General features: G+C 41.3%; 1 protein-coding gene across 1 annotated transcript; it reads right to left on the bottom strand.

Moving 5' to 3' along the window:
* Nucleotides 1–1,925: 1,925 nt before the first annotated feature.
* On the bottom strand, nucleotides 1,926–15,152 carry STT3A (STT3 oligosaccharyltransferase complex catalytic subunit A). The gene is made up of 18 exons (XM_077304862.1): nucleotides 15,015–15,152; nucleotides 12,673–12,795; nucleotides 12,376–12,436; nucleotides 11,306–11,427; nucleotides 10,816–10,961; nucleotides 10,302–10,392; nucleotides 9,737–9,843; nucleotides 8,528–8,692; nucleotides 7,627–7,807; nucleotides 7,019–7,174; nucleotides 6,744–6,835; nucleotides 6,180–6,335; nucleotides 5,746–5,934; nucleotides 4,945–5,061; nucleotides 4,182–4,284; nucleotides 3,637–3,825; nucleotides 3,203–3,318; nucleotides 1,926–2,199 (listed from the first exon to the last, which is right to left on the bottom strand). The coding sequence occupies exons 2-18, from the start codon at nucleotides 12,758–12,760 to the stop codon at nucleotides 2,161–2,163; spliced, it is 2,118 nt and encodes a 705-aa protein (XP_077160977.1). The 5' UTR covers nucleotides 12,761–12,795; nucleotides 15,015–15,152; the 3' UTR covers nucleotides 1,926–2,160.
* Between the last annotated feature and the right edge of the window lie 547 nt (nucleotides 15,153–15,699).

The raw sequence follows: 15,699 nt of genomic DNA, 5'->3' as shown, positions 1-15,699 counted from the left end.
CAGCTAGGCTGGAACCCTGTCCAGCAAGCACAAACGCATGCTATTAGCCCCAAAGAAGCGAATTGCACAGAGCTTGTAACCACTAATCACTTTTTCCAAAAGAATCTCTGGTATCTTCTCCCTCGTAAATCGTTGTCCTGGAGTCTGTGCCCCCCCCCCCAGTTAGGCAGACATATATACTAAGTTGCCATTACTGCTAGTTTTATACCCCAGAATTCAAAGGAGCCTACCTCCATGTAAAGGACTACCTACTTCCACACGAACTTTCCACTTATTAATCTGCTTCAAACCCTTCTTTGCATCCTTCATCAGTGATATGGTTAAAAGATTAAAGTCTCTTCTACAGAGATGTCAAAACTAGAATTTCATCCAAAATGAGACTTTCCTTAGTTATATTAGTATAAGACTGAAGCTGTTCATTCATGCAAAGCATCTAGAATTCTCTGACTGGTTGCTGTTTTCTTTTTACCATGTCTATTGAATGGTCTTGCAGTGACATTAATTCAGTAGCTTTCTTGTTTTGCTTGTTATGGCTATTTTGGTTTTGTCATGTCTTCGAAGTTCTTTCTTAGATGCCTCAAGGCTACTTAGATGCCAAAAGGCTACTACCACCATAAATACCTTAAGAATAACATTGGTAGGCTCACACTGTATTAAGCAGAGCCTGCCCTACTGCCAGCCAAACAGCCGTGTTTTATTTTTAATTAAGCATACTATGAGGAAGCACATTTACAGACACATACTTAGCTTTTGGAACACAAGACTAGACCTACCACCTAGCTTATTCCTTCCCTGGATGTCAGAATGCGAACAGTACTGCACTGCTTCCTTTCGCTCATAAACCACTGAACTGGCCTTTCAAAATAAGCCTTTCTAGCAAGGGACACAGCATATACATATACATATATGGAATCCTGTATCATATCATACTTTTACATTCAGACTAAAGCAAGAGTTTAATGTGCAGGTACTTCATTATGATATTCCGTAGTCATGCAGCACCTGGACCCTTATACAAAAAGGGAGGCGGAGCAGGCTTCTTTCTCCTACCATAACAAAGTTGGTCTAGCCTTACTTAAAGGTTCGATTCACATCTGAAACGTCCAACTGTGAGTTCTGTGTACTAGAAATAATATCTGGCACAATTAAGATGACAGGATCAAACAGATAAGCAAGAAGATAAATGAGTGCACAAATTATAACTGCATACTAGTGGCTGTAAATTTTCACCTAAAATTTATTACCTGTTCACCTACTCAAACCTGATGTCTCTCCTGTTGTTTGTAACTACTGTTTTGTTTCACACACTTGAAAGTTTCATGACTGGATTGAAATCCAACTTTATCTTTTTACCTATTTTTTTACCCAACCCCAGCTTCACACTTGGAAGGTTCATGGTGGAATGTACCCTCTACCTTAACTCCCCTCCCTCTCAACAATCTTCTCCCTTATACAGGACTTCCACATATGCAAAGTGAGCTGTGACACACAAATACTCACATTATTAAATGTTGGTATTCTTTAAGGTGGCCCCTGGACTCCAGTTTTATTTGGGTGACCTTGGGCCAATCACACACACACTCTGCACAACCTACCTCACACGGCTGTTGTGAGGAAGAGAGAATATAAGTGGCTTTGTGTCCCATTCAGGGATAAAGGCAAAGTATAAATGAAGCAAATTAATTCTTTGGAGGCCATGCTTTCAACATAGATAGGTATGGGGAACTTTGTGTTTTCGTACAGGAAGTAAATGTTTCACACAGTATAAAATTTGAAAAGAGTCCAGGCAATATACACAACAGATGTAGTGAGCAAATGAGATGGAAAATAAACAGTGACAGATCCACTCTTAGTTTAAATTGCAGGTATTCAGGCTGCTATTGTTACGAACCATCATGTGAAAAAGGTTAATGATCAAGAACACACACTTTTACATACCCTTTTTAATTTTCCCATCATAAAAGGTACTAATTCTGATTTGGTAGTTGGTTCATATTTATAAAAATCATTCCTTCTAATACAGACTTGTTGCATGAGGACAGCATTTCTTGGTCAAATGAATCCCCCCAACTGCTTACTGACAAACAGTATAAAAAAAACCCCATCTGCCTCACAGGCAAAGGCTCGGTCAGTGCTCATTCTGGTACAGCTGAAAGCAAATTACGTTCTTGACAATCCTCGATTATCCAAGTCCTTTACCTGTTAAGACAATATTGAAATGTTCAGCTTTCTGCAATTCAGGCATTGAGGGGAGGTCCCCAAGCTAATAAAAGCAACTGTCTCCTGTGTTCATTAGCTCCAATGACTAATTAGCTACCAGTCTCACTGTGCTTTGTTAAGAACCTCTATATGTAATATGTTCCTGTTGCTTCCTCAGTGTTGCCCTGACCAGCTAACCTCAAAGGGCAAAAAAGGAACTCAAATAGGTACACCAGTTAGTTAGGTTTACACCAAGTTTTCTCCAACTGTTAACCAGGAAGTTACTTGGAAGCAGTAAGAATGGAATTTTAATTCAAATGTCTTCCTATTCCTTTTTATGCTCTCTCATTTAATCTTTCAATTCATAGTTAGGCACCAATGAGTTCTCTAGTTTCAGTAATACCCAGAAATAAGGCTAGAGATGAGCCTTGACACTGACCATCAGCCATCTAACATGCTCTACAACCTAACTCTGCAGAGAACTCTGTAGAAGACTGGAGGGAGAATAGGGAAATGGTCAGGTTCACAGGGGGACCTTGAGGGCAAGAGAACTGAAGTACACTGCTGATGATGCTGACATAGCAGTGGCTTTTCCTTAGTCAGAACTGGGTGCTGCAAATCACAAATTGTGCATATATAGCCATCAAACAACGCTCTACAAAACAGGCAGTTGAGCAAAGAGTCTTTCTTGGGATAGTATAGTTAGAAGTTTCAATACGTGTCTTCCTGCTACTGGACCCATCATACCCAAGTCCAGAATGAGAGAGACCTTCTGGAACCTTGTATACACTGTCCTGAGTTCTATGAAAGAATAGTGGGATATACATTTAAATAAATGCCCAATTCAAAATATGGAACCCTTGTTTTTAAAAAAGGACATCCTAAGACTTCTACCTCGCATAAGAAGACAGAAGGTATTTCACATTAGCTGCTTGTAGAAAATGCCCAGTTGCCTTCACCTCTCCTCCCCTTTAGCAGGTGATACAACTCAGAGCTTGCTAACCTTGTATATTCGGACCAACCAGTGTTCTGTGGTATATGCCTCTTCCAGTACATCGAGCTCAAAGTCTTTGTTACCAATCTCAGCATTCCTTACTCTGTCATAACCTGGAGGACGCTCTAGAAACAGAGGGAGAAAAAGTGACAGCTCACAGCAGCTTCTCACTGTTAGTGGTACCCTCCACCAGCTCATATTATCTTCATTTTTAACACATATGACTTAAGTATTTTTTCTAACCAGTCTTCCTCCAATGCACAGTTATGTCAATGTTCTGGAAGAAAAGTAACTGATGGAAGAAATTCATTTATACTGTAAATTCTGAAATGTGATTGTGTTCAACAGAAGACTTTCACATAGAAACCAAGAATTTAGTCCCATAAAATACAACTCCCAAGACAAATCTCCTCTTCTGCCATTTTCTGATGAAAGTCACTTACTGGCTTCTGTGTACACCTGCCCAAAGCGGTAGTAGCACATTTTGTACATAAGGCAATTGAGCAGCACTGGAGAGCCCTCCCTATCCACGCGGAACTCTCCAGTTGGTGTATAGTAATCGTGTTCTTTTATGTGCTTGCCAGTGTCCGTGCTCCCTCCAATTCGAACCATCCACAGAAATTTGTTGATATCTGTGGAAAATAAAAGCAACATGAATGAGAGACTTCACCAAATTGCCAGCACAGCAGAGCAGAATACAGTAGGAATGCCTATTGGACTGCTTATCAGATGAACATGCAGTTTGCAAACTAACCACAAGCTTTAAGTACAGGAGGGAAAACCCTACATTCCACAGTTCTGGTTACTAAGGACTGTCTACAACAATGATGAGCTCACTGTATTTATGCATAAAAGAGGTATGTCTTAGCATCAGGTGAGTTGCTCATGCATTTGTACCATTAATAGGGGAGATTAGTAAATCACTGAAGTTATACAATTGTTATTTTGATGGAAGGTATAAAATGTATATACAAATGGACAAGATTACCGTCTGATGAATATCCAGTGAGGCCTCCAAAAATTACCAGCACATAACTGACATCTAGCTCCCTCATAATCTCATATGCTCGTTCTTCTGTGGATGCCATGGCCTGAAAACAAAACAACTGCATAAGTTCACAGTATGTCAATTACCACAACTTCTCTGAATCACTTATTTGAAAGGAGGAATTAAGACCATGGGTGTCAAATATATGGCCAGTACCTGTCCATCTAGGACTGGCCCAAGAGCAACTGATCATTATCTTTATTGGGAATAATGGACAGTGGAAGTGGGAGGGTGGGCATCAGAAAGATACTCTAAGGAAATGCTGTAAAAATGCTAATGTTTGAAGCATGTTGGTCTTTTGGGTAAAAAATATGGTTAATTGGCATTATACTTTATGGCAGACATGGACCGTCTGACAAAGTTACATTTATGTCCAATCTGGTCCGCATAACAAATAAGCATGACACCTCTGGACCTTAAAACATCATATCCATAATTTCTCAAGATTGCTAGTAAAAAAACACTGCAACTTACTAAACTGCAGAACCAAGCTAGAGATGAAGAGTTCTGTTTGATAGGCGATCCAGAAATTCCTGAAAAACCCTCCACCCTCCCCACATTCATTCTAAAAGTGAAAATATTCCATAGATTTTTTTTTCATTCAGTGCTCACAAAGATGTCTGTTTTTCCAATAAAAAAGCTGGGGGGTGTTTTTTCTAAAATTCTAATTTTTCCCCCTGGGGCTTCGCATCTCTATACCTACCTGACCAACTCGAGAAATGTGCGTATTATTCCAAGTGTTGTTGTCCACGAGAATGGTTCTGTTTGCCATGGCCGTTATTTGATATCCATAATCCCACCACGACATAACTTTGGCATCCTGAATCAAAACACAGAGGCAAAATCAACATATCATACTTCTATTAATCGAACATACTCATCCGAGTTAATTTGTGAATGTAAAAAAAAAATACAGTGGCTAGAAAAACATTTTTTTCTATGCCAGTATCATAGGCTTGCTGGCAGCCACTGCATTATAATTTACATAAATTCATAACTCCTCTAAGTGCAACTGTTTTGCACAGGTGTGATCCCAGTATAGTGAATTTGTCATCACTAAAGACCTAATATTATAACAAGTTATCTAAAGTGCAAAACATTTTTTTCTCTTTAAAAATCAGAAAAAAACATTTATAGGTGAGAATTTTTTTCTCTCTGAGGTTCTGTGAATTAAGTTATGGGCACCCCACATTTAGACCAAGTTACAGAGCAGGCAGTATAAAGAACATTAACCAAAATTCCACAAGGGGGAATCAATCCTTCAGACAACAGCATTATGTATTTACAACCAGTAGGTACAAATCCATGCAGTTGTTCGACTTCTACTCCTAAAACTAAAAAGCAATATACGCTGATGTCCTTGGAGTAAGTTTAAGAGGCATCCAAGCTACAGATTTCAAACTTTGACCACTATAAACGCTGGAAACATACTTGCTCCATCAGGAGTTAACAGCACTCTATTTTCTTTGCTATTCTTAAAGCTGACCAATCTGGAGAGAATTACCTCTGGTGTGTTATGACGAAGCCAGTAATAAGCCTCTCTGAAGTCATCAAAGATGATTCTGCTACCATCACCACCACGAGCAGACAGCACTATGGAGGGGGAAGAGTAGGCTTCACTGGTCACCCAAGTCGAATGAAAAGTGTAGGTGATCAAGAAGAAAGCCATCACAAGGATCATGCCACTGGCAACCTAGGGAAGCGACAGGGACTATCAAAATACATGGAAGCTGAAATTATGACAGCAAAAATCATAATTCTTTAGAAGGAAAATCTTCACAAAATATTCAGATGCAACCAAATGATAAACAGAACAAATGCTATTCAACTAAAGCAAACCCTAGTGTAATTCCCACAATACTTTTCTAGTTTGCTGTGTTCTTCTGAGAGGAGAACCCCATACCCCTCATTTTAAACCTTCCTCATGCAGCCACTCACTTCGTTTTTGATGGGGTAAGTAGAATCCTGTTGCTTTTTCGATTTCTTGTCTGGTCGACTGATATCCAGGTTTTTCATATAAGTGGACAGCACTTGGGAAACTCCAATGCCAGACAGAATACACATTACTGGAGCCAATACCAGCATGAGACGAACCTGTAAAAACAACAACCCAATATGCAGGTGAAAACAAAAAATGGAGGGAGTGCAAAAGAATTAAACATTTCCCTAAATTCATGAAGTTACTTTGATTGTGGAGTCTCCAACTGATGCCCAAGTAAACAGAATGAATATTAAAAGGTGGTGTAGCAATCACTACCCCCTTTCACCATGACATTATCCCTTTCTCCTAGGTGATGCTCCCTTAAACATGAGAAGGCTGGATTAAAATGGAGACATGCTTAATTTTGAACTGACGTACTCCTAAAAACACTCGTCATATGAAGCCTCAGTAAGATAGATCGCTAAGGCAAATAAAATGAGAAGAACTCGATTTTCAATGGTTTTCTCTATTGACCCACTCCCAAACTGGCAAATCCCCAGATTAGCCGATTCAGTCCTCACCATCACTGCAGAAAAGTACATGCTGGTCACACCATACATGATGATAAAAATGCGGGCATCAGACAGGTTACTGAAACAGTAATACAGACCAACTGTAAGAGAGGGAGAGATAAGTCAACTTTCCTCTTATAATATCATCTTGTTGATTACTATTGGAAGAGACCACTAATTTTCTAAAACAATACGTCGGGCTCCTGCTGTTCTTTTAAAAGAACAGCTATCGAGAAGACAAACTATAAAAAACATTTATTATTAAGGATCAATGCTACACTCACCTGGGAACATAAAAACAAGAAGCTGCAGGTCAAAGTAATAAGAAGACCATGTGGTGGGCTGGTGCTCAGAGACTGAGGCAATGATGGGGATATTATTCTTTGCATAGGAAGGATCCAGCAGCGAGTAGAAGCGACCAGTCCATGGAGAAATTTTTCCTGGCAGAGACAGGAGATCCGTATTTACATACAGACAACTGATAGTTTTATTATAGGGCATGAATGTCTCTCAAACCGAAACAATTTCAAATCACACTTGAAGTTCCCAGATATTTAGAAATTTAGTAGAATTTAACAGATAAGCTCAGCCAACCTTCATGCATCTCAAAAATGCCAAAGAACATTCAGTTTGTATCAAATAGACATCTTTGCTCTGTCCCATAGTGAGGGAATCAAACTACTTTGCAGCTACAGTCATTCTGTTAAAGCATCCTCAGGACAGCACCTCATTAATCTGAAGAGTCTCTGATTTAAGCAGATACAGTTTAATGCAAAATTTCTCAAACCGAGGTCCAGGGACTAGCAAACTGTTTCTAGTCTAACATTCCTATTAAAAGCATAAAGACCAGATAAAGTCAGCATGTATTTTAGCAGCAATAAAATCACCACACCTGTCAGCATCAGAACAGCTCCTATTGTTAGAAGGACAAACCCAACCAGGGAGATCACACTCCGGAAGAGAATCTCAAATTGCTGAGGGTTGAGTTTGCTGCGTAGGTAATCCACAAAGGCATGGATCTGACATAGGCCAAAGACACCCAACGCAGCCATATGTTCAGATGACAGGACAGGCTGAATAGGGAAAAAATGAAAAGGTCCAGTTGAGCTGCACTTTGTTATACTAAAACAATTTCTCTTTTGCCCAGTCTTGCAGAAGCATCATGAGCCATGCCTTCAGCCCCTGACACAAAATATTTATCATTATAAACAGCTGGACCGAGCAAGGACAACTAGATCACCATTGGTAAAAGTTGGCCCACTATTTTAATCTATTTTTCCTGCTACTTATTTGATATCCTTTCTTTCACATAAATTCCTACACCCATGCACCAGAATTTATCACACCATGCTCATGACAAAGCCCAGAGAGAACATACAGTTCTGTGACTACCAAAAAGGAAAGATATTGCAGGAATTATGGTACTTCATGAAGAGATTTACTTCACGAAATCTCTTCGTGAAATACTTTGTGAAGTTGATCACCAAATAAACCCCTATTAAACTGGAAGTTATATCTGAAGACAGACCCCTGATCTTTTCCCTTCATATAGATGCTAGAGAAGTTACAAAGTCAATGATTCAAATGAGTAGCCGTGTTGGTCTGAAGTGGCACAATAAAATCAGAGTCCAGTAACACCTTTAAGACCAACAAAGATTTATTCAAGGCGTGAGCTTTCGAGTGCAATCTTCCTCAGACTATGATCTTCTTATATGACGGGGAATATATAGCAAAAATCAATTCAAAAATCAACTCCATCAACCTTACAAAGTCAGTCAATGATCTTCCCTCACCTGAAAGCCAACAAAAGAGATCTGCATGGATAAGATAGTTCCCAAGCAATATACTGTACAGTAGGCCACATATATCCGATGAGAGAACCGTCCAGTCAGCATCAGCACCAGGACATGGAGAGGAATGAGGTTAATCAAAAACACGTAGCCACCCCATGAAGAGACCTGAAAGAGGGCAGGGAAAAGAGGCACACAAGTGATCATTCCTCCAGATGCAATAAAGACCATAAAATTACAACAATGACCGACACAACACTGCTGTTCAGCAAACCAAAGACATTTGTTTAAACATCTCAGACATGCAGAATTGCCTGCTGCCTTCTGTACTAAAATTAATGTGATTGTTGAGATAAAGATGTCTTATTTTGTTCTTCAAAATAATGAAGGCTTTGACTTTTTGAAATCTTATGAAAAAGAGCTGTTCAAAACTGACAGTATGATACCTGGGAAGTGTGTCATCACACTTTTGGCTGCTTGCCATCAAAGTTTCTAAGAACTTCAAGGCTGCACGGTTCGAAAGTTGGAAATATTTCTGTCAAGGCCTTTTTTTTTCTTTGTTTGCTACTCAAGCTAAAGCAGGTTGATATTATGTAGAGATGCAAGTCCTTTGTAAGATTAATGTTGCCATATATATGCATTCTTAGATTTTATTGATAGCACACACTGGTTAATATATTGCACTTAACACTTCTAGTGTGCATTCTTTAACATTTGCTTTTCTCCATTCTATGTAACAACATTACAGCAACTTATTTTTGCCACCTAGATTTGTTACACACTGCTGGGGTTTCCTTAAGCATATAATTTGACCACTTGCAAAAACAGCCAAATAACCTTGCACATGATATTACAGAGGTAGTGCTAAGGCCAACAAAAGAGCACTACTGGATCAGATCTATAGTTCCAGCTTCCTATTACTTAGCACAGCCAAACAGATGCCTCAATGTCTAGAAGCAGGGCACACTGCACATACGTCACTGTGCTGTTGTCTCCCAGCATGCGTTCGGAGATATATAGTCCATTTATAAAACTCACTCCCTGAATAATTTGGGGAAGCTGAAAGCCATGACAGCTCAGCTGGTTCTAAGAGTGCAAGATACATTCTACTCAAGCTGCACTTATTCTACTGTCCCCCCTTTCTCATCATCCCACAGCAGGGCCAGCTGACAAATTCCTCAAGAAAGAATGTGACTAAAAACTCTCACTCACCATGTAGAAATAGGCAAGTGCACACATGGCTGCCCAATAAATGGAGCCTGTCTTCACTGCTTTGATCCACATGTAGTAAGTCAGAAGCATACAAAATATGGCAATACCTGCAGATAAAGTAAAACTTGAAAGATTATTGCAAACAAAATGCACAACGGTACCTCCAAAACCTATAACAGAGTAAAACATGCTTCACTAAACAATGCTGTTTATTTAGTTTATACTTTTATCTTATTTATAAGAGTAACAGGCTGTCATTATATTGCACCCAAAATTACACCATTATTTTTAATATAACAAAATATAAGGAAAAAAATAACGCTGCATCTCTTATTTGCAATTCATATTATTCCTAGGAAGTTCAGTGAGTTAATAAAAATGCTCCCTTTAGAAGAGGTTACATTGTCCTTAAAAGATCACATTACAAGTCGGTAGGCTTTCTTGGACCAAGATTTCCTTCAAGCATCAGGTAACAGCTGGGACCACAAGTTCCCTTTATCAACTTACACTGATTCCCCAGAGGTACCTGTTATTGGATCAAAATTACACTCTCTGATTCACTCACCTTCATTGTCATAGGACCCAGCAACAGAACGAGAAATGTAACCTGGTACCACAGCAATCATCGCAGCAGCTAAGAGACCTGCCCCAGCATCCTACATTACAGAGGGGGGGATAAATTTAAAGAGATACCAACATTCCAATCAATAACAAGTTCTGTCATATGTATAACCATAGATATTAAATGCCTGAACATTATTACAGCCAAGATGATTCCTCAAATTAATAAGATTTTCTTAGCTGTGATTATTCTAATCAAGGGGAGAGTACTCATGACAGATATCACACGGGCACCAAGTATGGAAAGAAGTTCAAAGTATATTGATTTAAGATCACAGGCATAATATGACCTGCTAGATAAATCTGACTTAAGAAACAAATAATCAATAGGTGGCAAAATAGCAAACATTAGAAACCAACAATTCCAGCCTCAGCTCTTATGCAGTGATATGCAAATAAATCAAGCCATGGAGAGCACTGCTTTAAATCCAGAAATTATGCTTCACCCTTGTTTTTACCTTGAGCTCTTTGGTGAGATGATACGTTACGATAGTGGTGAAAGAGGAAAAAAGGGGAGCCAGGAACACGCAAACATTTCGGATATCAATTGTAATATGGAAGAAGTGCAGAACATGGTAGATTGCTGCAGATGTGATCATTAAGCCTGACACAAAAGTAAATAAAAGAAACATCACTGGCTATGCAGATCAAACTGAATTAAGCCTGAATGGGCTCTCTGAGGCTTTCACTGGCCCATCAGTGGCTGACTGATATGAGCAAATCAACAGAAACATTTGAATGTATTATTTCCGCTTTTTTACTAAAACACTAATGCCATTCTGAATAAGTACATTACTACCGCAGAATCAATAGCAGCACTTACTAATCTCTCAAGTAGCTTTCAGCCACAGAGTTTCACAGAGCCAAGAAAGATGGTCAAAAGACAATTAAAAAACCTTAAATACAGGTCCCCTGTGCTTGTACCTCAAGATGAGTCCTGCTTTTTACCTGGATAGATAGTTCCACCAATGATCCTCCCCAGGGGGTACCATGCTCGGTCATCAAACCAGTTGTGGAATTTGTAGAAACCCTCTTCTGCCAGGAAGCGAGTTGTACGGTAATTAAAATAGCTGCAATATCAACAGAGAATTTAAGCTTATGCCGGAATGTCCAGGTTCCAGGTGGACATCGGAAACACCATTCACTCTCTTTATATTACAATCTCAGCCTTCAGTTAATATGCTTATGTAGAAGCTCTGCCAAATATAACGCACATATTACCACCAGCTTAAAGGCTAAATGACTTCTTTCAGGAAATGATATTTGTTTGAACCAAACACACACACGAAAAATGAGCTCCCATCTAGCAACTGATTCTTTACAACAGACAACCAGAAGCACCCAATCTTCTGTTCCGTTTCTAATGACTTGTTCAGGAACATGTGCTACCATATGCCAAAGAGTGCATTATCTTGTGCAAGTTCCACTCACTGGACATCTGCTGTGAAAACACCACCACTTCCCTAAAGCATTTTTCTGCAACCAAGTGATTTTTTTTTCAAGCCATTCTTTAAAGAATTGGATTTAATTGGCCTTGGGGTGTTACTTTAGTTCAGGGGTAGTCAAACTGCGGCCCTCCAGATGTCCATGGACTACAATTCCCAGGAGCCCTTGCCAGCATTCGCTGGTGAATGCTGGCAAGGGCTCCTGGGAATTGTAGTCCATGGACATCTGGAGGGCCGCAGTTTGACTACCGCTGCTCTAGATAATAGTATTTCAAATATTCTCATCCTTTCAGCTTCTAGAGACCTAGCCTGTGTAAGACCTGGGTGGAACTGTCTAGAATAGATATTAGAACTACTACTGAACCCACCAAGGCAACTCTTATTGCGATTAGCCCAAAAAACAGTTAACCATCATGAAGCATTCTAAAACCTCTAGGATTAAAATATAATAATCTGCACAGTTCTTTGTACAGTTAACACACTACAAAAGGGAAATATAATCAACACCTAATGTAGTGTGACAATCAATCTCACAAAACTAAGAAGACCGACAGTGAAAACTGAGCTACTTACGGATCAAATTCATGAATGACACTCTCAAATCTCAGGACAGAGAACAGTCGGGTAGAGAAAGCTACAATATGAAAGGAAGGACAATCAATGCAAATTATCACAAATAAAACGATTACTTTGCTGCTAGAAATACAAAAGTTTAACTAGAAAATATTACAGCCATCAACTAAGCCTCTAGCTCAGAGGCAGAAAAACGTGAGGTCCAAGCATCCATGACCCAACATGCAACTTAAGCTACAAGAACGCTAGGAGTATGCCATGCACTCTTACTTCAGCATTTTAAAAGCCTGAACTTACACAGCACAGCTGCCATTGACAGGATGAGAAGCTTGAGGAGGGTGTCTTGTTTTTCATAGGACAAACGGAGAAATCCTAACTTGGTCATTTTGGCAAAGGCAACAAAAGGCAATACTTAAACACCTGAAAGGAAAACAAAAGATGAACAAGGTGAAGAAAAGCTGAGCTAAGCATTCAGTTATTCAGGCTCTCCAAATTAGATAATTACAAGCAAAGGTGTTCCCTAGGCAGCTTGCACATGGTCTTCTCCACCACAGACAACCTAAAAGGTCATAGGTTTAGTCACTTATCCAAATGACACTCCCAAACAAAGAATTTCCTTAAGGATCTGATCCAATACCGTAATTCATGCCCTTAAATAGCGGTCTCCATCAATTGCTCCAATATCTTTACCTTCCCAGTCATCACAGCTCCTTTCAAATGACACAAAACATACCCAGTAGCTTATGTTTCTAAATGTGTGAAGCTTGAATGAAGGCATTCTTTTCAGTTTTATGAACATGCATACTCTGTCAACAGAAGCTCATGGGAAATATAGCCCATGGACATCTGGAGAGCCACAGTTTGGCCACACCTAAACTACAGCCTGCTTTCTCAGGTGCCACAAGCGGATACTGCTGTACTGTGCTTTTATGTAGACAAGCATGCAGAACACATAAGGCCTATAGAACAAAACTTGAGTCCAGTGGTACCTTCAAGGTCAACCGAGTTTTATTCAAGGTATAATAAGATTTTGTGTACCGTATTTGCTGGCGTATAAGACGACTGGGCGTATAAGACGACCCCTCAACATTTCCATTCAAAATACAGTACTATGGGCCACTATGTCTATCCCAACTGAAGTGCACCCAGCGTATAAGACGACCCCCCCACTTGGAGGCATGATTTTCAGGGGGGGAAAGTAGTCTTATACGCCAGCAAATACTGTACATGCAAGTTTTTTTAGATACAATGAAACAGAAACACTGCTGGTCTTCAAGGAGCTACTGGATTCAAACTTAATTCTCAGATCTGTATGCTAATTTACTGCCATTTTCTTGTATCATCATGTATGCGACTAGACCTTAAACCCATTCATCTACCCACTCTACACCTATACTGTAATATCGTCGTTACCCACGCTAAGCCAACTAGGGAAAGCGGACTATAAAAATTAAATTATTGTATGTAAAGGTTGAGGAAAGTTTTATTGTATCTGAAGTACTGATGGAACTTGAACAATTCCGCAGGGCCTATAAAAGGGAGCTCCTCCACCAGGCACTTGGTTGGGGTTGACCTGAACAAATCACCTTCCTACCATGAAAACCACTGCTGATTGTCCAAGCCACGTGGCTGTCAGTATGTTGGAGTCAAATTACTGTCATCACCATTGTTCTACTGTTCCATCATACTGTTCTACCATCAACACTCTATTGTTACTGTTTACTATTACTAAGTTATCTGTACTGTTCCCTGTTCGTTAAGTTCCATGTAAACAGTCCTGATTTTCAGGGGAGAACGGTATATAAATATAATTAAATAAATAAACAGACAAAAAGGGTGCATACTGATGAAAGCTTATGCCTTGAACAAAACTTGATTGGTTTTAAAGGTTCAACTGGATTCCAATATTCTTCCGCTGCTTCAGGCCCACACAGCTACCCGCCTGAACATACTCCCTGTATCTCTGTTGACTAGGGCTGAATTTTACATGGCTGGATCCCGCTGTTCTTAAAGTGCCTGGAGACTCTTGTAATACAGCTACCCCTCTGGAGTTATCACTATGCAACACAAAAAGGGAAAAAAACCCACAACACAACAACTAACTATGCTATTAGCATCAGAAGGAATAGAAATCAGACTTAGGCCGTAAGGTCTTTAAATGGTACTACCACCAGTCCCACTCCGTTATCGCACCTCTCCTACCAGCCTATAAGTAGCTCCTGCCGGGTCCCTGACAGACCCACAATTTGAAGCATTTTGGCGAGGTGGCTGTTAAGACAGGCTTTGGCAGGATGATGAAGCGAGGCCGGGAACGGTATCCCAACAACGCCCCATTTCCACGCCCTCCAGCCTTTGGACAGACAGACGCCCTGCAAGCAGAAAAGCAGCATTGCAACGACAAGGCTCTCCCCCTGAGAGGCTACTTTTCTAGGCGCAGGGAGGTTGCCCTTTCAAGTCAGGAGGCTCGCGAGGGGGACATGATTTTTCTCTCCTCCACCCCCCCCCCTGGTGAAAACATGCAGGGATTTTTTTCCTGTAAGACTCCCGACCAGGCCTTTTCTCCCTCAGGGAGCAACGCCCACGCCCTCCGCCCGCCCGCGCCACCCGGCTCTTTCCCCCTCAGGCGCCGCCCGTCTCACCTGGGACTCGGGACTCGCTGTCCGTCCCGCTCCCTCAGCCATCCGCTCCACGCTCACCTACCCCCTACTGCAGCGTCGGCCCGCCTCTCCGGCCTGAACCGCGGCCGCGCTATTGGTACAAATCTGCCTCCGTCATGCCCGAGGGCCCAGAACGCCCTCTCTTCCCGTCAGCTCATTGGGCGCCAGCCTTGTCTCTCACCGGAGAGGAAGTTTGAGAGACGCGCTCCCGCAGCCTCGGCTCCCGATTGGCGAGAGATCACGCAGGCCCAGGGGCGGTTGTCGTGCGGCGAGCGAGCGGTTTGGTTGAGAGGCGAGCAGTGACGTGTCTCTCTGGAGCGGTGGGGACGAGCCGACAGGGGAGGTGGGTGTGGCCACGGGGCGCGAGCGGGGCGGGGCGCGGCGGGCAAGGGGCGCTTGGCGCGCGGGGATTGGCCGCGTGGCGCGAGGAGAGAGGGCTGGTTCCAGCGGGCTCTTCGGAGCTTTCCGTGCAATTGCAGCAGCGGCGTGCATTCAAATAACGGTGTTCGCTCGCAAGGCGTGGCGCCTGTTCCTAAACTGCGATTGCAGCGAATCGGATTGACAGCAGAACTGGAGACCAATGGCACCTTTCGGACCAACGGACCAACATGCATGCCACTAAAGCTCAAGACCGGAATGAATCATTTGTTGGTCTGAACCAGGGATG

The sequence above is a fragment of the Paroedura picta genome, chromosome 12 (assembly GCF_049243985.1).
Source record: "Paroedura picta isolate Pp20150507F chromosome 12, Ppicta_v3.0, whole genome shotgun sequence".
Taxonomy (NCBI): domain Eukaryota; kingdom Metazoa; phylum Chordata; class Lepidosauria; order Squamata; family Gekkonidae; genus Paroedura; species Paroedura picta.
The sequence above is the reverse complement of the archived record's forward strand: the minus strand, read 5'-3'. Positions and strand labels throughout refer to the sequence as shown.